This window comes from Morus notabilis, unplaced genomic scaffold (genome assembly GCF_000414095.1).
Source record: "Morus notabilis unplaced genomic scaffold, ASM41409v2 Scaffold1009, whole genome shotgun sequence".
Taxonomy (NCBI): Eukaryota; Viridiplantae; Streptophyta; class Magnoliopsida; order Rosales; family Moraceae; genus Morus; species Morus notabilis.
In genome coordinates, this window is record NW_010357868.1 from 267241 (window position 1) to 294080 (window position 26840).

Below are 26840 nucleotides of genomic sequence, written 5' to 3' on the forward strand. Positions count from 1 at the left end.
TAAAACTCTTTCTCCCCCCCCCCCCCCCCTCTCTCTCTCTCTCTCTCTCTCTCTCTCTCTCTCTCTCTCTCTCTCTCCGAAACACACTCATTTCTTTTGTAATTTTCATGTATATAATGTTTATTTAATATATTTAATATTATTATTTATTTAATATATTATTATTTTAAATATTATTACATGTTTTCAGAAATTAAACCACCAAACACAATTTCAGTTTTTTTAAAACTGAAAATAATTTCAGAATAAAACTATCAAACGTATTTTCAGAAATGATTCCAAAATGAAAATAAAAATGTTTTTATTTTCATTTTCGTACAAAAAATAAAAACGTTTTGAAACCAATTCCAAACGCACACGTCATTTTCTGTTTTCAGTTCATAGTCTTCGTTTCAGTTCATCGTCGTTTTCCTAATATTAACATGTTTTAGTTTTTACAATTCAACCTCTTTTCATAAATTAACATCGTTTTAAAGTAATTTCGTTATGAGACTGTCTCTTTTGGTGTTGTCGATGGGAATGGGATGCTGTCATTTGTCATTAATTTTGTCCTTTATTTACGCATCATTATATTTATACTCTGAATTTGGTTGTCGTTTCTTGATGATGATGTCGTTTGAGATACTACATGTTATCTTTTTATGCATATGAGTTATTTGGCTGAAATAGATGAGGTTATTACATTAAATTTACAGACTATTTGGCTTGATCTTTTAGTTGGATCGGGTTTAAGGTAATCCTTTCCCTTGTTATTTTTGACTATGGACTTTGGAGACTTTGTGAGACTCAATCATCAATGTACGGTCATGTACTATAATTCTTTAGTCCAAAAAAAAGGGGGGTTGTCAGAATTTAATCAAGAAGCTGTAATCTCAGCATATGTTGAATAATGTATGAATCATAGGAGTTGACAATGAAAGTATCACAGAACAAAAAATATTTTTTTTCATCAAGATTCATACTCAATTTGGAGCTGCCAAGCTCAAACTAAGGGCACCCAATTGCTTTAATTCAATCAACCTCCCTTTGCCCCCACTTCCTTGGAAATAGTGTTATCTCATTGTTGTAAAGCAAGAGTTTTAAGTTGCTTCCCTAGAAAACTTCATGAAAAGGTTTTCTTGAGCAGTTTTGACATCGACATTATGCTAAATGGCTATATCAAAACTCTGCACGGGCTGACTCCCTCCAGTCCCAAATAAAAAAGACGTGTAAGAAGGGTACAACAACAACAACAACAAGCCTTAATCCCAATTTAATTGGGGTAGGCTACGTGTAAGAAGGGTAAAAAATAAAATAAAAAATAAAAAATAAAAAAAAGTATTTGGATACAACAAAATCAGAATCCTACAAAGGCTGCATCTCCATGTTGGTTTGCTCGCCATGTTTGGATGGTGCAGAACGCTCGGGGTCCTTGTTCTCGTCGGAGTGCATCTCTTGCACCGGTGGAGGGTTAACAATGGTCATCTGTGAAGCAGCACTATCAGATAGATGGTTCTTCATTTCCCTGTGCTCTTGACACAAGGCACACCAGTGCATACAGCAATGGACCAGGCAAGGGTCACAAGGCGAATTCTACAAAGTATTGACACAATGAGTTTTAGCATCTATTAGAAACCTGCAGCACATAATCTTATAATCTAACATGTTAAGCAGGAACAAGTTTTACCTTAAGATGGTATTTCTTCTGCAATGATTGTCGAAACAGACCTGTGTAGATGCCGCACATCCACCACGCGAATACCAGGCTCTCGCAGATGAGAAATGTCGTATGGGGATCTATTCCATTTATGAGGGCTGCTGCTGCTGCAACTGCCATCCCGCCTTCAACACAAACGGCATGACAAACACACGCATTTGTCCAAGGAATGTCTTCTCTCAATGTCTCGACATTGCGCCCAAATAAAACGCACGGACAAAAGAGTCCGGTCCAACCTGCAACACCAGCACATGATTTCATTAGAGGACCTATGCCAATGACCAGGGCAAAGAGTTACACAGAAGATTTCAAAGGTCTAACCCTCAATTAAGAATTATTGCGCTTTTGAAAAAAGTGCTTCTTTTACTTATAGAAAAGTAGAGATAGAGATAGGAGTTGAAAATTAAAATTTCCACTTCTCAAAATAACTATGAAACTACATTGTTGTCTTCTTAAAGTACATCTCTGAACTGTACTACTTGAATTGTGTATATGCAAAAGACTTTTATGATCTCCAAAAGCAATACCAAACTAGTCCTAGCTATTCTCGGGTTAAAGCAATTGTCAATTTTATATTCTTCATGATAAAACCAATTGAACATATGCAAACTATTATAGTAAATATAAGATTTATGTATGGTCTTCCTTATTTGGTTAGTAAAAGCATTAGAATTCATATAATTACAGTAATCTAGCATAATGAGTGAAGCATTTGGTTTATAGAGAATAGTATCCATACAATTTTAAGTGAATAAGTAATAACAAAGATGGTAAAGAAGAGAAAATGATGAAAGCTAATGAGACGCTCACAGCTCTGGGTATCCTCCGCACAGCCAAAAATCCCAGTCGTCCAATCTTCATCAGCAGGAGGTTCATAGCTTTCAGGTAAAGGCTGCCCACATTCTGTACATTTATGAACCACCAACTGCCCACCCGCACAAAAAATAAATAAATAAAATGTAAAAAGAACCAATATAAATTCTTCATGATCAAATCCTATAAGAAAAAAAAAAGGAGATTTTGTAGCAGGGTACCAACAACATGTCCAACCAATACTACGCAATTCTAAAGGATCCGTTCTGTTTTACGGGTTCGAATTGAAAATTTTAATTGAATTTAAATTTTTATGAAAAAAAGTTATAAAAAAAACATTTAAATTGTGATTTAAATTGTTAAATGAACAGGGCTAAACATATTTTTAAGCTAAAAGACAAAAGTATACGGGTCAATTTAATAATACAAATTTGTTTTTTTTTTTCAGCGTGATTCGATAAAAAAAAAAAAAGGTAACATGAGAATTCTAACCAAAACACAAACGAATTCTCGAAGCCAAAAATAAAAAATAACAAAAAGACATAAAAAGAAAAGAAGAAGAAAAAGGAACAAACCTGAGGGACTTCAATGGGCTGGTTGAGCTCTCCCGGAGTGATATCCTCCAATGGCGCTTGATCCTTCGTCAGCTTCACGTATCTCGATTGCGCATTTCCCTCCGCCATCTGATCCAATCAATCCACAATCATACAAATATATATATATATATATATATCAAATTCCTTATATACGTAATTGACGCAAATATACAAACAAATAAAGGATGAATCATAGAACCAGAACGAAATTGAGGTTGAAGAAATGAGAAGAAAAAAGTTTTAGGAAAAAACCTGGTCGAGATCTGGAAGACGGTAGAGATGAGAATCGAAAGTATTATATTGGAGAATTTATGTATGTGTCTGGTTATAATATACGCATAAAGGATTGCAAAACTATATTGGACTGCAAAAGGCCATTTTCTTCTAGAAATTATTGGACATTTGCGTTGTTGTTAACCAATCAAGATTCAGGATTTACTCCCCCTCTCTCTGTCTCAGACGACAGCGACGACTTCTTGGCGTGTTCATAGACATGGCACGTATATTTTATTTTATTTTATTTTTTTTCCTGCCGATGCGGATTTTGATTTTTCGTATTTTCAATGTTACATATATTAACAATATTTTCAGTCACGTCAATAATTAGTTTTAGCACCATAGAAATTGGGTGTGTTTAGAGTAAAAATCTGTATAATAATTTAGATTATAATTCGTGATTTGTTATAGTATTTTTTTCATTAAAAATACACATAAATTGATAATAATTTTAAATTTATGAACCAAACGTAATTTATCTTTTAAGATAATTTTAATTTGAACTCATGTGTTATTACGAAATCGTCTCTGTATTTTTAATCTACCTCTTAAAATATCGATTTTTGGTGTCTGAAGTCCTTTTTAGGATATGAAATATTAATTTTACTTTTTTAATAATTTTTTGATTTGATTAACTTGAATTTAGTAATTACTCTTTTAAGATTTTTAAAAGCAAAAAGATTATTTGGTTACAATTAAAACTTCCAATAAAAAGTAAATTCATGCCAACTAAATCAAAAATTATTATAAACGGTGAATTTTAATATTTTATATCTCAAAAACTACCTCAAACTATCAAAAATTAATATTTTAAAAAATAGAAGTACTAATTTAAGAGTATAAAATAGGAGACACTAAAAGATAATTGAAGGTACTAAATTAAAATTATTCTTTATATATATATATATTAAAGGAGTGATAGTTTGGTTGCTAAAATTTTACATTTTCATCCTAATCTTAAAAATAATAATAAACTTTTGAGCCCTAAAAAAATATATTTTTGAGTGTCAAATAGAGATAAATACGTGTTCACCACGCAGCAATATGAAATTATATAAATATATATAATCATAATATGGGTAAAATGTTTTAAATTTCAAAGGTATTCAAGGCATCAAAGATAATATTTTTGTATCTTACGTCGACATTTTAAAAAACTTTCAAGTTATTATAATTTGAGCAAATGTTGTGTCTAATTTAGGGAGTAATGGATTAAAAAAAGTTTAGAGATGAAAATTGACATAGGATGTGTTCATTTACACAATTAAAGTCGTGATTTGGGTCGTGTATATGAGAGAACAATATTATAATAACAAATTTAAATTTAAATTTATGTGAGAGAATATATTGTAGCAATATGATTTGAGTTATGAAATAAACAAGACCATAACGTTACTGGTTCCGATTCTAATAACACTAAAAAGCCCATTTATTTTTAAATTGTAGGCTTTGCTTACAATATAATATAGGAGTCCGTTTAATTCGTTAATTTGAATTTTTAATTTGAGTTGAGATGTGACTTTATGTGAGAGTTTTTTACTGTAGTAAAAAAGTTTAATGTGATTGTTTCTGAAAGCTTTTTACTATAACAAAACTTGAATCGGTAAAATGAACGGGACCTAAGTTTATTTAGCAATAACTTCTTAGGATATGAATAGTAATTTAGTATATATATTTTTAAAATTTGAAAAACATAGTGCATGTGTTAGATTTAGAAAAAGAAATACATCTACTTGCACATCATGTTAGCATCTGTATTGCAAGCGTGTTGCATTATTTCAGTCAATCTTTTTCACGGGGCACCAATCGTCTCAAGTCTCCACCTTTTATTCATATTGGTGTTGTTGTGTGCCTTTTCTAAGATTTCGAAGGGGGAAAAAAAAATACTCGATCCACTCTTTTGCATTTAATATATTAAAAAATAAAAAAATACACTTATCGTAAGAACAGCTTCAAAAAAATATATCATGTGATGTGCAAGTAGATGTAAATCAAATCTGAAAATAATAATAATAATGATAAGATATTCCAAGCAACATTATAATAAGGGTCGTTACTTTTCCAATCAACGTCAAGAAATCAACGACATGTCGATCTTCATGTAAACGACAACAAATTCTTAAACAAACTACATGCCGTATTTGTTTAACAATGTCCAAAAAAAAAAAACAAATAATAATCTCTCTCTAACAGGACCTTAGTGGTGGAGTTAATTTTAACCGCTAAATTTTAATAATCAGAACAGATAGGCCCCGTTCACTTCGCTGATTCGAGTTTAGAATTTGAGTTTTTTTGAAGTAAAAAGTTCTCACAAACAATCACATTTAACTTTTTTGCTACAGTAAAAAGCTCTCATATAAAGTCACATCTCAACTCGAATTCTAAACTCGAATCAGCGAAGTGAACGGAAAGACGTAAAATAAATAGATTTTTATATAAAATTTAATGATTAAAAATAAAATATTTTTATTTTTTGATAGGGCATAAACAAATAAAAAAAATTTCTCTAGTATAATAAAAAAATAAATTACAGATAATTATTTATTTTTTAACTGTTAAATTTATATTAAAAATTATTTATACCGTATATTTTTTAATCTAATTTAATTTTAATTAAATATAATGGTCTGAAGTTAAAATTATCAATACGAGGCCTACGAAAAAAATCTTCAAATAAAAACATCCAAAAGTGCAACCTTTCCAAACAAACAAACAAAAATAAACAGCTCCAAACAAATAAACAAATAAAAAAGTTAGCCTAACACTTCTGCTTCTGCTAGAAGTTTTGGTCTTGTACTGGTATTCTATTTTCTTTAGCTCAAATAGTTACTTTAGAAGATAACCCAGAAAATACTGTTAGACACAGAGAGAGAGAGAGAGATGAGTAAAGGAAGCAAGCACATTGACACGGCAAGCACTCGGGTCGAATCATCCTATTCTATTCTCCCGACTCCTCCTCCTACGTCATCTAATCTCAATATTCCCGTTTCAGCCACACACAGAAATGAAGACTTCGGAGCAACTGGGTTTTTTTCTCCCCAAATTTTCGGGCATGTCCCATCCGTATCTGAAGTCGAATTTGCAATTTCTGTGCTGAGAAAGTGAGTAATTTCAATAAAGGCCTGTACTTATCTCTTTAATTTCGTCATCTATGTATGATTTTTTTTTTTTTTTTTTGCTCAATGTAAATATTACAGATTGTAAGAGTCCAGATAATATTTTGTTTGCTTGGCTAGGAATGAATTTATCTATTTTTTAAAGAACAAACGTTAAATTTGAGTTTTTTTTTTTTCTGCATCTAAATTTGCATTTCTAATGTTATCTATGTACAAGTTTTAAATCTATCTCTTTTGGGGAACTTGTTATTGAGAAACTACGGAAACTGATTTATCAATATTTGTTGTGTTTCCATCTTTAGCTGTAAAACTGAATATATTCTTCGGTTTAAATTTCCACATTGACCACAGTTTTATACAAGCTGTATCTTCACACGGGCCAGGGTCAAATTGGCTTGTTCAGATGTTGGATGGTCCTACCTCAAGATTCTTGATGTCCGCTGGACTTAGAAAACTCTACGATGCTTTCCAATTGCTGGAAATGGATCCTTCTGTTAAGGTGACTTTTTTTTTTTTTTTTTGAAAACAACAACAACAATAATAAGATGATGATGATGATGATATTATTACATCATTAAACTGTTCTTTCTATAAAAACACTAGCTTGCTAAGGAGTAAGCACTTATAGCATTAATAGCAGCTTGCATCTCAGCTTCAATAGCACATATATCACTCAAAACACACTAAAATGTCCTTAAACAGCAGATATCCGGAGAGAGCTTACTAGAAAGTGAACTTTTCTTCCTAACCAAAACAACAGAACTTGGGATGCCATTAAAAATTTTTTCGGTCAGATCTTATCTACTTATCCCCTTTTACCCCGAGTGGTCTTAGGGACACCGATTCTCATCTCAATTTTTTTGTACCAACTTACATGACACCGAGTTATCATCGTTTGACTGATAAATGTATTGAGCACCTACCAAGTAATGAACGACGACTCACTAAAAAGTTGATATTAGAGTTAGTATCATTGGCATTGTTCTTTTTCTCTTAAATGTTTCTCAAGAAATCTGATGAAATGCAGAGATTGGTGATTGCACTAGCAACTGATAAAGCCTTGTGGAATGCTATTATGAAGAATGAGTTAGTACAGAATCTTAGAGAGTCTCTATACTCAGGTATAGATTCTGTCACCACAGTCTCGACTTTTTATTGTCCAACAACAGGCCTGAATGCGACTTTATTTTACTTGTATTGGATTCTATTACATGAATACATTTTCATCTCTACTTGTTGTAGCTCAAAGTGGAAGCCGACTTAGGACAATTGAAGAGCCGGAACTGGTTGCAACCATTTTGCAGTGGATATGGGAAATGTCAAAGGCAAAGGTTGTGGAACTCATTGACAAGTTCCAAGCTCTCGTGAATGAGATGTTTCAACGTAGAGAGAATGAGAAAGGAAACACTGTACTAAGGAATGATGACCAAGTGGAAGACAAAGTTAGATCTTCTTTGCTTCTCACCATCATTATCCTTTTGATCGTGGTGATTGCCCGAGCTAATGGGGTTTGATTATCAGATAACCGAGCGAAACATGTCAAGTACCTCTATTTTTTTTTTCTTTGTGTGGTTTGATCATACTCAATATATTGTTGTATGAATCTACATCTTGAATTGTTGGTAGTTCAGTGATATGTAATTAATCATATGAACTATGTAGCTTGTTGTTGCTTTATTTTCTGATTATTGTGGCCAAACTGAAAAGATAAATCTTGCTATTAATGACCAAAAAGAATCAGGTTCTTAACTCGTCCATGATTTAGCAAAAAGTTCTATCATAAAACTTCCATTTGCGCCTTTCTCTTAGAATACTGCCATTGATGGATAAGAAAGTGCTTTATGTCCTTAACGGCCAGAGGGGATATTTTTCTACATTTCCCTTAAATTCAAACATGTAGTGTTTATAATAAAGAAGCTATACAAGTTCTTGGTTTTTGCTTGCTTAATTTGACCACTTTGGCCTAAGCTTTTATTTTTTGTTTTTTTTGCTTTTAATTATGTGTCTCTTGAGTTTGAAGATATTTATTTGATTTAAATATAAATTTGGCTAATATTAAGTAGAAGTGATATTTTGAATTTATCAATACTGTTTTTTTTTTTTTTTTTTTTTTTTTTTTCCTAAACTTCACTTTTTTTTTTTTTTTTTTTATCCTCAACTTCACACCTTCTCTGCTTCCTAGCTCAAATCGTTCTCCGATTCTGCAACATTTGCGGTGATGCTTCTTCTATATATGTGTGTGTGTGTGTGTGTGTGTGTGTATATATTGGGTATGGCGGTGGTGCATGAAACGAGGGCAGTATAAATACAAACTCGGTCTATGGAGAACGCCAACAGAAATAACGAAACGACAAGAACAGTAACGACGTGATCAGAAGAACGACAACATCATGGAAAAAACTTAAAAGAGGCAAACGACATCGTAATCGCAACTTCTTAAAAAGCGACATTATCATTTCACCCTTAAGAAGCAAACGGATAAAAACTTACGTTGCGATTAATATCGACAACATACTCAAGAAACGACAATAAATTAAGAAAAGATAAGTATTCGGAAACTATAAATGAGGGACGGCGATATGCATCAAAAGATAACTTTGTAAATCAATGAATTTTAAGGTAATCTGGACAGAAAGCGGTAAAATTTTTGGAACGGACATCCCAAAAGATGACAATGAGTCAAAAACGCGAATATAATGAAAACGACAACGGCTTTGAAGGGACAATATGTTTCAAACGACACTATTTCAGAAAACGACAACACTTTAGAAAATGACATTATATGGAAAACGACAATAGATTTGAAACGACAACCAAATAAATGAGAGAAAACGTCGACAACAATGCTACAAATATTCACATCATAAAACGGCAAGAACCTAAAAAGGTCATATTGAGTAAATAAATCGATTAAACCGATGGAAAATTTAAGACTACAGTCACATACAAAACTAGTAATGGATTTTCTGCAAATTCTCTCTCCCTCGCGCGATTCGAACTTCTTTTTACGTTAATTTGTATGAATCTTTGAAAATGGTTACAAGCTCAAGACGACTATAAATTGAAAACGACAAAATCCTGAAAACAACATTAATTTGTGTTATAAAAGACATGATCAAATTGGCAGTACATGAAAACGACAATATCCTTAAAACGACATGTTATTCTTGAAACGATAGGATCTTTGAAAACGACATGACTACAGAATGGACAACCTGATCAAAACGACAAATTTATTTTTTCCTGGGTGGAAAAAGTTTCACTCCGTTTGGTTTGGTAAGAAGGAAAGAAAATGAGAGAGAAGGGAAAATTATAAAGGATAGAAAACTAAAAGGAAAGAAAAGATTAGTTTAGAATTGATTCCGTTTTTATTTTTTATGTTTTTTAAGAAAGAAAAAATGAAAACGTTTCTAAAATAGTGTTTGGTGTAATAAAGATAAAAAACGGAAATGAAAATGATTTTTTAATTTAGTATAAAATGAGAGAAAAATAAAAAATAATTTTTAGTCATTTTTTATTTTTTATTTTCGTTTTTTTTTTCTCTCGAACAGAAAAAAAGAGAGAAATATTAATGAATTTTGTTTATATTAAAAATAATTTCTTGATAAAATTACTAAATACATTTTTAAAAATAATTTATGTTTGAGATTGAAAATGTTTTCATTTTCATTTTCATATAAAAAATAAAATAATTTTAAAACGAGTTCTAAACACACCCAATAAAACTCACTCCTTAATTTTTTCACCCAAATTTTATTTCCATCCAAACTTCTTACCAAACATCTCAATTTATCAATTTCCATTCTAAAATTTATCTGACATTTTCCTTCCTTCCAGTTTTCATTCATAAAAAACACTGTTAGTTTGTTTTTAATTTTTAATTTTTAATTTTTTTTTGCTTAAATTTTTCGCCATCCTTGCACGAAAATTTGGGAGGGAAAGGGGCAAAAAGGGAAAAAAACGCAAAATGGCAAAAAAAAATATTCCGACCGGCAAATCTCACCGTTTCAAAACCCCATTTCTAAAACCCAAATCGAAACACACAACACAGAGCGGGAGAATTTAGAGAGAGAAACAAACGTACAGAAAGAGAAAATGTCGGGTTTCTCGTCGGCGGCGGGCCAATCCGCTTCAGGCTTCCCATTCTCCAACACCACTCCGTCGTCTTCCTCATCGCCGGCGCAATTCTCATTCGGATCCTCCACCACTGAGTTCTCATTCGGATCCTCTCTTCTCTCCTCCACAAACCCTGCCTCAACTCCTTCCTTCTTAGCCTTCAACACCTCCTCATCTTCGTCTTCTTCCTCGTCAAACCCTAGATCCGCCGCCGCGCCATTATTCGGCTTCGCGTCACCGGCGCAGAATTCCAATCCCTCTACCTCTCTGCTTGGCGCCGCCTCCGCTGCGGCTCCGAGTTCTCCACTTTTGGGCTCGGCTTCTTCTCCTTTGTTTGGAACAGCGTCGATTTCGGCACCAGGTACGGGTTCATCTTTGTTTGGAGCATCGTTATCCAGTTCTAGTACAAGTTCATCCCAGTTTGGGGCAGCTTCATCTGCGGCGAGCTCTGCTCCGTCTTTGTTTGGGGCATCTTCATCCGCGGCGAGCTCTGCTCCGTCTTTGTTTGGGGCTTCTTCTTCTTCCTCTTCGTCTTCGTCGACTATTACATCTGCATTTTCTGTTGGTTCATCATCATCATTGTCTTCTTCGGCTTCAGCCACTCCTGCATTCCCAAGCCTATCAACGACCAGTTCTTCTTCTTCGGGATTTGGCTTTCCGTTCTCTACTACGGCTTTCGGAAAGCCCTCAACGGATTCCGCATCTACAACCTCCATTTCCACAGCTCCTTCCCTTGCCACATCGAGCTCTTCGGGTTTCTCTTTCGGAACTTCAGCTTCTCAGCCTTCCTTTCTGTCGAATTCCATCAATGCACCCTCAACCAGCTCTACCGTTTCCGCCACAAAGTCGACGCTGTCGTTCTCGACATCTGCAGCACCGTTGTTTTCGACCGTTACGACGACGAGCGCTTCTTCAACTCCGGCCTCAAGTGGTGCAACCCAGTCTTCTCTCTCGTTGCCAGCATTTGGCTCTTTGTCTGCGACAACAACTACTACTACGGCTTCCACAGTGGCAGCTGTTTCCTCATCCGCCACACCGTTGTTTACCGGCTTTAGTGTCGCTAGCAAACCTGCTTCATCCGCCGGTGCTGGTTCTTCTCTGAGCTTTTCGTTGACCGAAACAACTGCCCCTGCTGCATCCACACAAGCGTTACCAACCGCTGCTTTGCCCACCATTGGTGAGTTTGTATTACTTTTTCTTACTAGTTTTGAGTTCTTTGTCACTTTTGGCTAATTGGGTGTGGCTTATATGCAATGGAAGGTGATTCAGAGATGTCATTGCTGTTGTCCTTTGTAGAATTAGAATGAACGAAAAATATAATGAATTTTGAACCGCTAACGAAATGAGAAGGTAGGATAAATGATTAGGGAATCAGATGGACCTTTTGTGTTATTGTTGATGGCTGATACTAGTTGATCTTGCGCAAGATTACGAGTATTTTATCACTTGAGCATTGTATTGTAGAATTTTAGAAATTGATAAGAGGATGAACTTTCCACTTGTATCTTTCTGGCTTGCGTTCGATGATTGTTACCCCCAGTGAGACTGACATGCTTTCAACGTTGTCCCACCCAAATAAGAAAGACACGGAAACAGTTATGGTTTTATTATAACCAATGCTTGTTGTTTCATCTTGTATTTATGTACATTTATTGTTTCTGTTCATGGACTCTTTTTAATTATTGAAAATGTCTCAATTCTAGTCATCAGATTATGCTGTTGCTTAAGGGCCACGATCTAGTAAGGTTTCAGGTGTAATATTTATGCGAATTGGTTTTGTAGGTGTTTCTGCTTCAACTTCTACGACATTGACGGCATCCAGTTCCAGCACTACTGCAACTGGGTTGGTATACTTTACCCTTGTGATTGATCAACTCATTTTTTACCTTTCTGGCATTTGTAATAATTTAGTTTTGTTTTAAAGCAAATTTCTTTTACCTATATGGCTATATCTATGAAAAGTTTTTCAACGCATTAAGCTGTTATTGCATCTTTCCTTTATGCATTATCATTTGTTGCTATTTCATTTGCTGTTTTTGTCATTGGGTATTTTACATAGACGGTAGACCAAAGTCAAATTAATTTGAATTTTGAAGGCCTTTTGTAATAAATTCCTATTTTGATAAACAAATAAATCATTCCTATTATGTAAAATGCCATTGCCCGATGTTAGTTCTAGTTGTATGGAATTTTGGAAGGGAATATGTTTACCGGTGTATCAGCTAATCTTCACTAATGAGGTAGAATTCAATGTTCTTTCAAAATACATGTTATCCAAGTTAGAACCAAGTTCAAAAGAATATTTTGGCCCCCGTCTGGTTTGCTAGTACAAATTTTGTTGATTTGAACTTTTTTATTTGAACAGAGAAATTCGAATTGTATTATTTAAATTGGAGTTTGAATTAGCATTTGGGTGTGCAATTAAAATTTTAATCTGAATAGGAAATAAAATTTGAATTTGTGTTTGGTAGGTGTGAAAAGTAAGGAGAGTATGCACATTTTTACTGTTCAAAAATGGTTTGAACGGTTGAACTTAAAAGGGGAGCTAAACTCTTAGTTGGATAGTTCTCGTTCATTTCACCGATTCGAGTTTTACTACAGTAAAAAGCTCTTAGAAACAGTCACATTTAACTTTTTTGCTATAGTAAAAAGCTCTCAGAAACAGTCACATCTAATTTTTTTACTACAGTAAAAAGCTCTCACATAAAGTCACATCTCAACTCGAATTAAAAACTCGAATCAACGAACTAAACGGGCCCTTAACTCAGTTCAAGCGGGGAATATAATTCGGGCTATGTGCTTACCAAATATGAGTTCAAACTGTACTCACTGTTTGAACTAAGTTAAATTGAACTAAACTAGTGAAACAAATGAGGGCTTAGAATATGTTAATTGTTAACGTCCTCTTTAACAACTAGGAATTCACTGCCTCACTTGTGCTCTTTTGCCTTGGTTTTTCTGTAGGACAACTTCAAGTGTCAGCACTACAGTATCTGCAGCACCAAAATTACCATCTGAGATCACGGGGAAAACTGTTGAAGAGGTATGCTCCATTTGACTCTTGTATTCTTCTTCTTTTCTTTCATGACTATGAGTTATTTACCAATCTATCGATCTGGTTTATGGGCAAAGCTTTCTAGGACTAGCTACCAGTCAATGCGCCAATTTCTTTATCTTTATTTCTTTTTATAAGGGAAGATTTTGATCTGTTTCTTGATAATCAAGTTTAAGTTCCTTGCTACTAGAATGTCCTTGGAGAGTGCAGTTTTTGTTTGTTTATACAAATGGACACCATCTCTTAGAACTCAACGAAAGGACTGGTTCTCTTTGAAATTGTAGTCCAAATTTTGATGAGGAAAAAGAAAAGAAGTTAATGCCATACACAATAGAATCATAAATTATCCTTTCAAACTTTCTGAAGTTTTACTCCTTTTCATTAGTCCGGTTTTGATCTCCACTTAGATTTTACCCTGTACAGTTGGATCTTATGATGCCTTTCATTATCTTCTTGCATTTGAGCCTTTTGTTTTTCCTTTTTGAAGATCATTAAGGAGTGGAATGCTGAGCTGCAAGAACGTACTGGAAAATTTCGAAAGCAGGCTAATGCAATAGCGGAGTGGGACAGGAGGATTTTACATAATCGTGATGTTCTTCTCAGGCTTGAGGTAATCTGTTTGCTAATTCAAATATTCCGTATAGCAATTGATTAATGATATGAGGTCATTAACTCTGTCAAGCAAGATTGACTTCTAAATGAACGTATCAACGACTTTTTGCTAATTGTGGTTTGTCATCTCCCTTTTTTCTTTTTTTCTTTTTTTTACTGAAGCATGAATTTTCTGTTCCATCCCTGTTTACCAATGAGAAGCAAAACTAAATTCAGGATCGGTGATTATGCTTTTACATTGATTGCTCCCTCATTCACTCGCTGTGTGGTTGATTCCTTCTGTTAACTTCGTTTAGTAACCTGTTATGTATTTTCTATATTGATGCTGTTCTTGTTGATCAAATTGTTAATTGTTAATTGTTATTCGCATTGTTATCAGCCAGCCATCTTCTTATTGTCTCTCCTAATATATGAACTTTAATTTAGATTGAAGTGGCAAAAGTGGTTGAGACCCAAGCTAATTTGGAGCGGCAACTGGAGTTAATTGAGACACATCAAGAGGAGGTAGTTTTTATTATTTCAATTTCTGTATTCCTTGGAACACATGAAAAGAATAGAGCAAATTTTGAATTTACTTTGGTGCTTGTTAGAATAAAAGAGGAAAATCGGAACTAGGGACTACTTCAATATTAACCTTGCTGATAGATCACAAAGTAAAAAATTCGAGTCTAAAATGTTCTTTAAGCAAACCCTTTGAATAGAATCACTTTAGCATCACGAACATTCTAATACCTTTTGGATAAATATGGTAAAGCCCTGCTTGAGCAAAATAAATGAACAAATTTAGTAAAGCCCTATTTTGCGTCAGGATGTAATATCAAGTCCAAGTACTTGTTAGTGTTTTCTTTATGGTGTTTCATGCCCTTCAGTAATTTGTTATTTATCTTTTTTAAACCACAATATCACGAATGAGTAACTGCAAACCTTTGGTGTTTAAATTACCTTCACTTGTTTGCTTTTTATTTTTAGGTTGATAAGGCTTTGCAAAGCATGGAAGGTGAAGCTGATCGTATTTACAAGGATGAACGTGATTTACTTCTTGATGATGAAGCTGCCTCTACTAGAGATGCTATGTCAGTGCTTGGCTCTTCAATTTTTTGTTTCATTGTTTTTGAAATTATACAAGTATCTTAATTTAACTTGTTTATGAGCTCATCATCATCATAGATGTTATTATATTTCTTACCTGTTGTTACCGATTGTTGATTTTCCTTTCTGTTGCAGGTATGAGCAGGCTGAATTTATAGAGAGGGAAATGGAGCAGATGACAGAGCAGATAAAATCAATTATTCAGACCCTAAATGCCAGCCAGGTAAATGCTTTTTGTTTTTCTCCATTTTAATCTTTCTCACTTTTCGATTATCTTACTTTTAACGAACTGTCAAAGATCATATTTAACCGTTAATTTTGTTTAGGGTGGAGAGCTTGATACAAACGACACAATGACTCCACTAGATGCCGTCGTGAAAATTTTAAACAATCAACTAAGTTCATTAATGTGGATTGATGAAAAGGTTAGTGTGTTGATGTTGCTTAATCTTTTTATTCTTTGTGTTGATCAATAATTATTTGCTGCTTTTGAACACTGACCTTCCCCCATTTAGCCACGTTCTTCAATATGACCTGCTCTTTGCGTTTTTTCGGTGTGAGAAGCGTGTCTCATTGTCTTGCACTTGCGTATTACCATCTTATCTGGAAAGATGTACTTCTATAGTTCCACGTCCATTTTTAAAATACTGACTTACTCCAAACCTTATCAGGCCGAAGAATTCTCCACGCGTATTCAGAAGCTAGCCAGCCAAGGTTCTGCCGCCGATCGCCAATTGGTGGGTCCCAAATTCTGGATGTCCTGATTAACAACCTGCATTTCATTTTTATGGTACTTCAATATGATTCCCGCTTGAATCAGCTTCTTGAGATGATAGAAGATCATATGCAGAGGTGAAAAGTTGCGTTTTTTTTTTGTTTTTTTGTTTTTTTTCAACCTGGAGAAATGTTTCCTTGTAACCAATATGTTTTACTTTTGGATGAATAGAGATGTTTGTGGTGAATTACTTTGGCCCTTGTGTCGCTTGTAACCTTACATCTGTTGATATCCTTTTGTCACATCCAATAATTCAGGATGTCACTTCTCTTTCTTTTCTCTGTCGTGAAATCTGTAAACATTCTCGTCTTTCTGCTAGCTGCACCCAGAAAAAGTGGTGCCATAAAAATTGCGTGAAAATTATGGGAGCTTTTGTGATAAATTTTGGCCATTACTAATTTTTTTTTTTTTTTAATTATCAAATACCCAAAAGCAAATTGCCTCTGTTTTCTTTTGGCTTGCATTTTGATGGAAACCTCTACTAATCAGCAAGAACAGAATCAAAAGAACATGAATTTCATTCAATTGCAATCGATACCTACAACAATGGTGATTTTCAAGAGATCACTTACTCTTCTACACAACTCAATTTCTACAGAGTTCTCTCTAACTAACTTCTCAGCCTCCCTTACTAATAATAACCTAATTCAGTTATCTTAAAACTTCCTTAACAAACTATATCCACGTCAGCATTAATTACTGGCGTTTCTTTCTCTTAATATAGACCAGCATCGTCTGGTTCTGATCACATTATCACATTTCTACACCTAGAATCAGAATATATTCATTAATTCATACGAGTTATCTAGTACTTTTGAGTCGTTGATAAATAAAAGTACATATCTTTGCATCACAATTACTGGGATCAGTGCAAGCAATCAAACATTCCATTGCCAATCAATGATTGACACGTAGAAATTACTTGCAATGCTTATAATAACGATAATGCCTGTATTCAGAATTCCATCATAATGTGATAATTAGTATTTTCACCACATGAGGATAGTGGCCAGTGAAAAAAAGAATATATATGTATTTTCCTTTCCTCAGAAAAAAAAAAAACATTATTTTCCTGAAAACTTATTCGTACGTTACAAGTAGAAGAATACACTAGTTAAAAAAAAAAAAAAAAGGCAAGAAAACCTAATAACTAAATAAGCCAAACAAAATAATATCAAAATATGGTTTGCCATATTTACATGCTTGGGTTTCTCGTTTTCTTTCTTTTTCTTTTTCTTTTTTTTTTCTTTTTAAAGTTATTGTTATAATTATTTTGCACTTGCCCAGAAGCCATGGAAACCAAGAGGGAAATTCAGGTGCTTGGGGACTTCAAGTCTCGCAACAAGTGCATCAGCTTCTCCAATCCTTTTGGGATCCAAAATGACAAGATAGCATCTTTGTACTGAAACTGCATACTGCGAAGCAAGTCATCAAAAACCATATGACCATATTATATAACAAAGTAAAGAACAAAACTAATTCAAAATGAGATACCAATATAGAACTACAATACATTTGCTTACCTCAACGACAAGAAGGTAGCCATCGTCTTCTTCAACCCCTTTGGGGACAAAAATAGGCTCTCCGATGAATCTCCGGTGACCGACGGACCATGTGCGGACGGACTTGTTTGACACATTTAGCTTCGCCACCGTGTCGAATGGGAAATGAGGTAATGCAGGTCGAGAGCCTGAAGAAGCCGCCGCATATACACAAGTGTTTTTGTAGCCTGAAAATGATGGGTTTATAACTGGAAAATCCGCAGACTTGTTCCACTGGTTTAGAGTTTCCACCTCACATTTTTCATTGGAATTACCCTTGGTATCTAAGGTGATGGATACCTTAATAAAAAATAAAAAACGAAAACAAATAAGGAAAGAAGAACAACCTGTGCTTTAAAATTTACAACAATCATTAGATCAAACAATATAGAGTAAGGTGGGGCAAGATAGGGCTTGAGTTTGGGAGAGTGCAAGTTTGATATAAAGGAAATTAGCGGTACTTATTCATTGATAGCTAATAATAAGTAATGTCAATATTATTTTATAAATCTAAATTATCATGCATATTAAAAAGTAAATTTATGTGAGAGAAAACGTTATAGCGTAAAAAGTTAAATTTGAAGTTTTGTGAAGAAAAACACTGTAATAAACAGTTAACAAATGATATAAAGTGATTTCTCCATTGTTAACACTAGTTAATATTAGAGATTTAAGTAAATTATATCATTCAGCCAAAAAAAATAAATAATGGCATTGGGACTAAGTAGACGAGCACCTGAATAAGCTAAAGTTATAGCAGAACGACTCTAACAAATGATCAGCTCGACCTCTATATATATATATATATATATATATATATATTTGTCAATTTTATGAATAATGTGATATAGCATGCATAATTTGTTCCACTGTCCAAAAGAAGAAGAAGAGCACCTGAATTAGGTGGGGCAAGGGCAACATGTCGTTTTGGCCTGCATTTACGTTCATAATTGAAGGGTCAAGTTTCCCACTACGCCAATCATAGCCTGTAGACGATGATACAACAGATAAAGTTAGACCCTCCGGTATTTTTTGTTTAATTGCCACAATTAATATTATTGTTTCTTTCCAACATTTTTAGAAATTTTTTTTTTTTTAAAAGTAAATTGTATTACAAATTAAAGAAATACACATACCGATATCGACTTCGATAACATAATTCAGACGATAGAGATTAAGGAAACTTAAATATATACCAAATAGCTTATGGAAATTGAACCACTTGTAGGAACAAGCTGAAGCATGTATTTGGATATTGAGATTATTCTCATTTTCCTCCAAATGTTGGTAAGCATTGCCAACATGTAGAAGCCACAACTGTGAAGGAGCTTCCACAGGAACTCTCCAATCTCTCCTTAATAATAATCCATCTTCATTTTTGTTAGGGAATCTAGGAAGCAGATATATGGGAGTTGTGTTCTTGCTTGGATTCACTGACAATGCTGTTATCATTGGACTAATCCCACTTACTGCTATCATTGCACCTGCACACTTTTGATCATTTAATGCTTTTCTTGAAATTAGTTACATACTTAATCAAATAATTAGGATATTTTTACAGTAAGCGTTTTTATTGGTGGTGCATGTTTTGATCGTTTTATTTAGTAAAAATCACATCAAAATGAATATTTATGTACAATATACAGTTTTTAATACAGATATAACGACTAAGAAAAAACTTACCAGTAATTTTTAACAGTGATTTTACTTTTATGAATTGTATCTTTTTTATTTTTGATACAAGCTAGCTGTTCTCAGAATTTGAGTATGAAATTTCTCTCTTAAGCCCACCCCACCCTTATCAACAGAGCTAGCAGCAATTGACTAAACTCACTAATCTTGTTCCAATCTAATGGTCAATAATTTCAATATTTATCTAGAAATTAATATGAGATTCTTTTTATAAAGAGAAACCAATATATGAATGAGATCGGTCGAATATAGTGTAATTACCTGCAACATCAAGTTTAATTCGATTGGCAAATATTATATAGTAAGTGTCTGTGAAAGCCCAATCGTGGATCATTAAGTGGTCAGGGATTGTGAATTCTTGCTTGTGCAACAACTTAAAATTTGAGTCAAATTCTGCCAAGAAACAAGAGATATATCAATCAATCATTAGGATATACATTGTTTACTCTTTTGTTCTCTCTTTTTTTTTTTTTTTTTTTAAATGTTGCAATGCACACGAGCTTGAAAAGACCTTAAATATACAAGTTCATGATCAATATTTACCATATAATATAAATGTTATTCCAAAAAGTATTGTGCGCATTTACCATAAAATGTAAAATTGCTCCGTGGAAGTAGCATATCTTCTGCCTTGCATGACACAGTAAGAAGCCTATTCCTTTGAGCATCCAGCTTATAGTGAGACAATAGTCGTTTTGGGGGCATCTTGAAAACTCCTGTTACCAACTAATTTAATTTAAGCATATGTATTAAAAATGTTTATGACCATATGTAGCCAAATTAAAGGAATAATCTCGAGACTTGTGTTAAAAGTTTTAGGGAGAAGGAGGGAAATAGGCCTAATTAAGAGAGTAATAAGAATTAATAGTCTAAAGTTTAGGAATAGTTAATAAATAGACCATTTACTGTTAAATTGGATTTACCAGCACTTAAATTTACAAAAGTCTCCCCGTGTAAAAAAATTAAAATGACACCCAAGAAAAAACTAAAATTATCTCTCTTCTTGCGCTCTCTCTTTCTCTCTCTACGTTCGTTGTTCTCAGGCTATAAAAACCAAGCAATTAATCAAATATCTACTAGACAATCAGACTGTCTTACCCAGCACAAAGTAAAACCCGAACATTAATAGCCAATAGAACTAATCAAAACAATAATAAACTTAAGAGATTCAAACCAAATGACACAAATTAATGGTTCAAAACATAACTTATAAATTTACATTCTGATCAACAATTTATTTTTTTTCTAGCACAGATTGCTTAAAATACATATATTCAAATTATTCTAGAAACACCATGTTCTCTTCATGGCCACCACAGTACATGAGGTGCTGACTAACATTGAAGGCGGAGAACGACGGCAAGAAGATCTGGATGCAGATCAATGAAATTCGTCGCCGTTGAAAGGGCTCGCATTGTCTTGACTACACTGTCGTGAGTCTTGACGGCGAGGTCTGAGCTTAGATTTTACCAAAGGGGAGAGAGAGAAGTTGGGGAGGGTGGGAGAGAAGCAGAGAGGTCAGAAGAGAGAGAGAGAGAGGGAACCGTTTGGTGATGAGAGAAGAAAAGAGAGAGAGAGGGCTCCAGAAAGAAAAGAAAAGGAAAAAAAAAACAACAAATCCTATAAAAGGGTAAAATTGAAAGATAAAAGGTTTAAAACAATAAAACTGCAAATGGCCTATTTATTTCTGACACTCAGTAAATAAGTTATTTACTTCCACAAGTTTTAAATGTTAGCCTATACACTGCAATTTCTCAAAAATTTTTTTAAACGAGGGCTAGTGTTTTTGTAAGTGCTGATTTAGCACTATCTATTAATAAAATGCGGGCTTCATTAAAAAAAAAAAAAAAGAACAATTGATGAGATTATCACTAATAGATAACTTTAACCTTCCCTTTGTTAATAAACCGTCTATTTAAAGGATTTTAAGAGAGATAAAATTGTGAAAAAATAAAATCAGTGGATATGAAAAAAAAAATCAGAAAAGAAAAGAAAAGATTTACGTTTAGAAGTGTGATCTGATTCTTTATTTATCAGATGTGATTTTTCTTTGTCTACATTTTTTTTTAAAAATCTGCTTATTTATATTTATTATTTTTTTTATAGTAAAATTCGCATGTCATCCTAATGCTAGATTTTGTTTAAAAATAAATAATTTATTGCTGAAGAAGTGAAAATTGTGTATATAAAAAATATTAAGATAACTATATTTTAAAGGTGAATATCAACATTAAAGTGAGACAAGTTAATATCTTTATAGACTATAGTGCTGGAATATTTCCTTTTTTCTATGAGACAAATGTTGTCTGGTACCATCCGGTGACATCTATAAACGGGAAAATTGGTGGGGATGCTTCTATAATAATACATTTCACAATGATTAAAATAAGTACTTCAAAAATTGCCTAGTTGTTTTAGAGATAATTATAATCACTTATTCTTTAACAATTTCGAGGTGACATTTAAAATTAGTATCATAATCAGTAAATCCCAAAACTAACATATAAACTCGTGATTCCTTAATGTAAGTCTAATATTTTTTTTTTTAAAAAAGTGTGGAGAATATCAAGTAATTATAGCAAAACAAAACATAAAGACATACCATACAAAATCGGCTTCAACAGCCGTGCAGCTAAATCCCATACATCACCTCCCTCACTAACACCTTCCAACGACGAATCACAGCCATTGATCACATCAACCTTCCCAACAGTCTTCAACGTTCCAGATTCAATCTCATAGGGGTCCCCACCTTCCCACAAACACATCAATCTTCCACCCCACATCAAAACACTAGTGTTGGCCACATTCTTCATCACCTTGCTGTTCCCAAATTTCCGTCCACCTCGCAACACCGAAAACGGGCCCCGATACGTGAACCGCCACATGTCGGTGCCCGATTGGTGCTCCTCTTCTTGTGCCTCAGTCTTCACGTACCGAGCCATGAACTTAACGACGTTGTTTTCTCCAAACGCGAAAGCCCTGAGGTATCCATGGCCGTCCAGTGGATGCACCGTCGAGCCGTGGTCGTCGGAGAATATCCCCGGTCCGGCTAGGTAGTAAGTTCCGGCGGGGAAGTCCGCCGGAACGGCGCCGTTTATGACGTGAAGCGCGACGGGCTCGGCCGTCTCCGACCGCTGAGAGATGAAGAGGAACTGGTAGTCCCAGAATGCAGCGACGGCGTCGTCGTTTTGTGGGGTTGGGTGGTTAATGTTGTCGTTTTTGGTGGTGGTGGTGACATGGTTTGTGACGGACGTGGAAACGGAAATGGTTTGGAGAGTTTTAGTGGGCGGTGACCAAACACGGTGAACGGATGGTAACGGAAGCGGTGAAGAGAATTTTGGGCTGATCGTAGTTTTGAGAGATTTTGTGAGCTCCATTGTTTTTTTTTTTTAAAGAAAAAAAATTCCTGAAGAAAAGTTCAAAGGATGGCCGGCAGTGAGGTTTAAAACACTGCGTCGATGTATCATGTATATAGATATAAAAATACAATATGTTTTTTATATTTGCAATGGCCTGTGGATGTATATATAGATATAAAAATACAATGGACGCGTTTAAAACTCGTTTCAAAATAATTTTATTTTTTGTATGAAAATAAAAATAAAAATAAAAACGTTTTCGATCTCAGATAAAAATTATTTTTAAAAATGTGTTTGGTAGTTTTATCAAGAGATCATTTTTAGTATAAAAAACTCATTAATGTCTCTCTTTCTCTCTCTCTGCTCGAGAGAGGAGAAAATAAAAACAAAAAATCTAAACCAAAAATCGTTTTTATTTCCGTTTTTTATCTTTATAGTGCCAAACGCCGATTTAGAAATGTTTTTATTTTTTTCTTTAAAAACGTAAAAAATAAAAACAGGATCAATTTCAAATACGGTTAATATGTTTTTTATATTTGCAATGGCCTTTTCGATTTAATTATAGATCTGCCATCTTTGTGGCGACGTGTGATTTGCGCCCGTTGAATGTGCATGGTGGTCCGTGGCGTATCGTTGTTATTGGCATTGGAGGACACATGAGGAAATTTGTAGAAGAGATGGCAGACATACTAATATTATGCTTAAATTTGTCAATTGTCATACCTTCATTTTGTTTCTATGCAAATTAATAACGGGGTTTCTTTTTCAAAAGAAAAAAAAAGATTATCAATACATAAAGAAAAAAGATACGGTAATTATTCACTTCATCTTATATGTCATGCATAAATATTGCACATCTTGGCAATTATTGCGTATGTAATTACATTTTCAAACTATAGGCTTTTAGTGCTCTTCAATAGATCACCAAGTGGATGTTTAGTTTATAGATTTAGAATTATGGTTCAGAATTATTCTCGTTTTACGTGTATTTTTTATGAGAGAAAAATATTGTAAAAAATCATTAATCATGATTCAGAATCAGAGACGAATACAAAAAACAAACGTTAGACAAGTGAAACTTGGAAGGAGACAGGGGGTTTGACTGAGGGTTTAAAAATATAATATTCTTGAATCTGGGGGCGATTGGCATAAGTAACTCGTGGAAAATCAACACCAAAAAAGGTTAAAAAAGCAAATGGGAGAGGGAAAAGAAGGGGGGGATTTTTACTATAATGACAATTTGGTGAATAAGAAAGAGAACAAGTGCGTTCCTTAGTGGTGCATTACTAATATTAAAATATTAGTGGCACTAATATAAGACAATAATTGGGAGTTTGATACCAAACATGTGATGTTGTTGGGATTCCTGTCATAGTAATGACAACCTGAAATGCGCACCATCATGGGTTGATTGTATATCCGCCGTCTAAAGCGGAATCTTGTACTTCTCAGATTCTCCCATTCTGTGCCCGTCGGTGTTTGGACGGTTTTGTCAATCAAAATTTCAAGTCAAACGACGAACCGTATGCGTTTCTTATGCCTCACTTCTTCTTACTTACCCATCCAAAAGTATCTAATTTCAAAATTTATAGAATTTTTTTTTTAATTTTCAATTCCACCATCAGCTTTTACTTTTAGTTATACACGAGTTAAAAACATGATTGTCTCAAAATTCGTGTTCTTTAGTACTTAAATTTTGAACAACAAATTAAACTTGATTATAAGTCTGGTCTATTTAGAAAATATAAAATAGATTTAAAAAGCACAAAAGCGATTTCAAACAAATAAGTATTAAAATATTTGTATTCTTAGTTTAGTTCAAAATTTTACTTTTAAACTCATCTGTTTAGCTTCTTAATGCCAATTGCAGTTCCCTTTAAAAAATAACTGATGTTAGCTCTTGAACAAATTTTGAGAACGTTTGGTTGATAGATTCAGAACTATTCTCCTTTTACGTGTATTTTTTGTGAGAAAAAACACTATAGAGAACTATAAATCATGATTCAGAATCAAGAACGAATCTAGAAACCATTCTCGTTTTACGTGTATTTTTTTTATTATATATTCCATCCCTCCGTATCAAAAGCAGGGACGTTCCCTCCTCCCCTTGTTTATTTATTTTTATTTTTATTTTTATCTAACCGTTCAGATTTATCTGACGGCTTTTATTGAAGGGAGGGTAGCGTTCTTTCAGATTTTTGCCCATTTACTTTTGGTTGGCAAACAACTGGTTAATAGGATTATTAAGGGTGCGCTTGGTAGATGGATCGAGAATCATGATTCTGAATCTTGATTTATAATCAGTATTTATTTACAGTGATTCTGAATCATGATTCAGAATCAGTATTTGGTTTGGGTCTGAATCATGATTCATAATCCGATGTGATGTTTTAAACTAGTTCAAATCATGATTCTAAAACCACTTGATTCAAGGTGATTCAAATCCATGATTCTGAATCATGGTTTCAGAATCATGATTTGAACCCAAAATCATAAATCATGATTCTAGTTTCAGAATCATGATTAAAATCATACTAGTTTGAATCATCATACCAAATGAATCCTAAATCATTGCATAAACGACAGCTCGTTTTGCGTTGAGAGTAAGAGATGCTTGAACACTAACTTGACCGTTTGTTTAACTTAAAATGATAAATTAGATGCTCCTAATATGATGACTGATAACTGAAAAGTAACGATTATTATTATTATTATTATTATTATTATTATTTTGGTAAACAAGCACTGGACTGAAAATTATTGTTGTTATATTTTGTATCCTGTGTCCGTGTGGCTGCCCATGGCCTTATAAACCAGAATCTCATGGTAAAAAGTTACAAGTTATGCAATTGTAATTTCAAATCTATATGCAACTTGCAATCTTAAAATATCTGCAGTCTTTAAGTAATCCAAATTCCAAATGGATCATGTGACCAAAAAAAAAAGGGGTCGTTAAACGGATACTTGTCCTGAAGTAACAAATCAGACGTGTATTTTTTATTTATTTTTATTTATTTATTGGGTTAGATAAGATAACTAATAGTAATAAGTAACTGCAGACTTTAAATCCAGTACTTAGGGCACGAATAAAGCAAACAACACAATATGAAAATTATACTAAGGAGAAAAAAAAAAAAAAAACAGAATATGAAAATCATGCACAGCTTCTAACATGCCTCTCCGTTATATTATAAAATTATTTGATCTAATTATTGATCTTATTTTCATTTCTTCTGAAGGGAAAGAAAACGAAAATAAATTATCGAAAATATTATATCTTTCAACAATATTAATTTCATTAGTATTGTACTCTACAAAATCATCTAGTGTGTACATGCTATGTGTGTGTGATCTATTGGAGGAATAGCTTACTCTGGGTGTTATTTATAATTACTAGTCTTTGATGATAAGCATTTTTCTTAGATTCCTAATATTTAGTTTTAGAGGTCTAGTTGCCCCGAGATTTCAAAAAATATAAAGTTTTGACCACCCCTTTACTATTAAACCTCAATCATTTACAATCTCCCGTAAATTGGGAATTGTTACCATGACTTAAACATTCCATGTTTCATCGATTTAGTGTCTCTTCTTCCATAAATTTTGCACAATTCCTCTCCTGTTTATATCTCTTTTCTTACTTTCATTCTAATTAATATACTTTTCATGCAATATAGTGAAACTCTCACGACTATACAGTAACCTTTTTATAGCTCTTTTCTTACTTTCATTCTAATTAATGTACCTTTCATGCAATATAGTGAAACTCACACGACTCTACAGTAGATGTAGCCTTTACGTTGAAAGTGTATCACTATAAATCTGCGTGTTTTTATCATTTATTTACTTTATCTTACTTAACATTATTGTTATTGTTGTTTGTCAACTCGAAATAAAATGACTCGTCGCTCCACTTGAAGTCCAAAAGCGGTCATTGGTCCTCGTTACAAATTTAATTGTAGATTTTACCTTTTATAATTATCAAACAAGTCATGTGGATAGAATAAAACTACCCTTTCATTAAAATGCTACAAAAACTAATTTGATTTCATCAGATGCAGTTTGAGGAGGATTTAAAATGCTACAAAAACTAATATGATTTTA

The 26840-nt window shown here is 33.5% G+C and overlaps 4 protein-coding genes across 4 annotated transcripts; 2 read left to right on the forward strand and 2 right to left on the reverse strand.

Annotated features, from left to right (window-relative positions):
• Positions 1–952: 952 nt before the first annotated feature.
• On the reverse strand, positions 953–3609 carry LOC21404638 (cell number regulator 6). The gene is made up of 5 exons (XM_010090965.2): positions 3358–3609; positions 3085–3192; positions 2507–2621; positions 1667–1932; positions 953–1572 (listed from the first exon to the last, which is right to left on the reverse strand). The coding sequence occupies exons 2-5, from the start codon at positions 3190–3192 to the stop codon at positions 1345–1347; spliced, it is 717 nt and encodes a 238-aa protein (XP_010089267.1). The 5' UTR covers positions 3358–3609; the 3' UTR covers positions 953–1344.
• Positions 3610–6145: 2536 nt separating this feature from the next.
• LOC21404639 lies at positions 6146–8248 on the forward strand. Its single transcript, XM_024177192.1, has 4 exons — positions 6146–6482; positions 6849–6996; positions 7525–7618; positions 7740–8248. Exons 1-4 carry the CDS (start codon positions 6262–6264, stop codon positions 8009–8011), a joined length of 735 nt encoding a protein of 244 aa, XP_024032960.1. The 5' UTR covers positions 6146–6261; the 3' UTR covers positions 8012–8248.
• A 2278-nt stretch (positions 8249–10526) lies between these two features.
• LOC21404642 (nuclear pore complex protein NUP62) lies at positions 10527–16525 on the forward strand. Its single transcript, XM_024176982.1, has 9 exons — positions 10527–11790; positions 12396–12456; positions 13578–13656; positions 14156–14278; positions 14707–14784; positions 15250–15353; positions 15505–15592; positions 15696–15794; positions 16041–16525. Exons 1-9 carry the CDS (start codon positions 10593–10595, stop codon positions 16131–16133), a joined length of 1923 nt encoding a protein of 640 aa, XP_024032750.1. The 5' UTR covers positions 10527–10592; the 3' UTR covers positions 16134–16525.
• Positions 16526–17412: 887 nt separating this feature from the next.
• LOC21404643 (carotenoid cleavage dioxygenase 7, chloroplastic) lies at positions 17413–22757 on the reverse strand. The gene is made up of 7 exons (XM_024176822.1): positions 21980–22757; positions 19965–20093; positions 19639–19770; positions 18882–19169; positions 18580–18671; positions 17668–17985; positions 17413–17559 (listed from the first exon to the last, which is right to left on the reverse strand). The coding sequence occupies exons 1-7, from the start codon at positions 22755–22757 to the stop codon at positions 17413–17415; spliced, it is 1884 nt and encodes a 627-aa protein (XP_024032590.1).
• Between the last annotated feature and the right edge of the window lie 4083 nt (positions 22758–26840).

Bases quoted from the DNA above. Each gene is read 5' to 3' on its own strand.
- LOC21404639 (XM_024177192.1), top strand. From the start codon at position 6,262: ATGAGTAAAGGAAGCAAGCACATTGACACGGCAAGCACTCGGGTCGAA. The intron at 6,997-7,524 runs GTGACTTTTTTT...GATGAAATGCAG, and splicing joins AAATGGATCCTTCTGTTAAG to AGATTGGTGATTGCACTAGC. The intron at 7,619-7,739 runs GTATAGATTCTG...TACTTGTTGTAG, and splicing joins TAGAGAGTCTCTATACTCAG to CTCAAAGTGGAAGCCGACTT.
- LOC21404638 (XM_010090965.2), bottom strand. From the start codon at position 3,192: ATGGCGGAGGGAAATGCGCAATCGAGATACGTGAAGCTGACGAAGGAT. The intron at 2,622-3,084 runs GTTTGTTCCTTT...GCGGGTGGGCAG, and splicing joins AGCCCATTGAAGTCCCTCAG to TTGGTGGTTCATAAATGTAC. The intron at 1,933-2,506 runs GTGAGCGTCTCA...CTGGTGTTGCAG, and splicing joins TGCGGAGGATACCCAGAGCT to GTTGGACCGGACTCTTTTGT.
- LOC21404643 (XM_024176822.1), bottom strand. From the start codon at position 22,757: ATGGAGCTCACAAAATCTCTCAAAACTACGATCAGCCCAAAATTCTCT. The intron at 19,771-19,964 runs GTAAATGCGCAC...GTTTCTTGGCAG, and splicing joins GAGCAATTTTACATTTTATG to AATTTGACTCAAATTTTAAG. The intron at 17,560-17,667 runs GTAAGCAAATGT...CTTGCTTCGCAG, and splicing joins GCTACCTTCTTGTCGTTGAG to TATGCAGTTTCAGTACAAAG.
- LOC21404642 (XM_024176982.1), top strand. From the start codon at position 10,593: ATGTCGGGTTTCTCGTCGGCGGCGGGCCAATCCGCTTCAGGCTTCCCA. The intron at 15,354-15,504 runs GTCAGTGCTTGG...TTTCTGTTGCAG, and splicing joins GCCTCTACTAGAGATGCTAT to GTATGAGCAGGCTGAATTTA. The intron at 15,795-16,040 runs GTTAGTGTGTTG...AAACCTTATCAG, and splicing joins TAATGTGGATTGATGAAAAG to GCCGAAGAATTCTCCACGCG.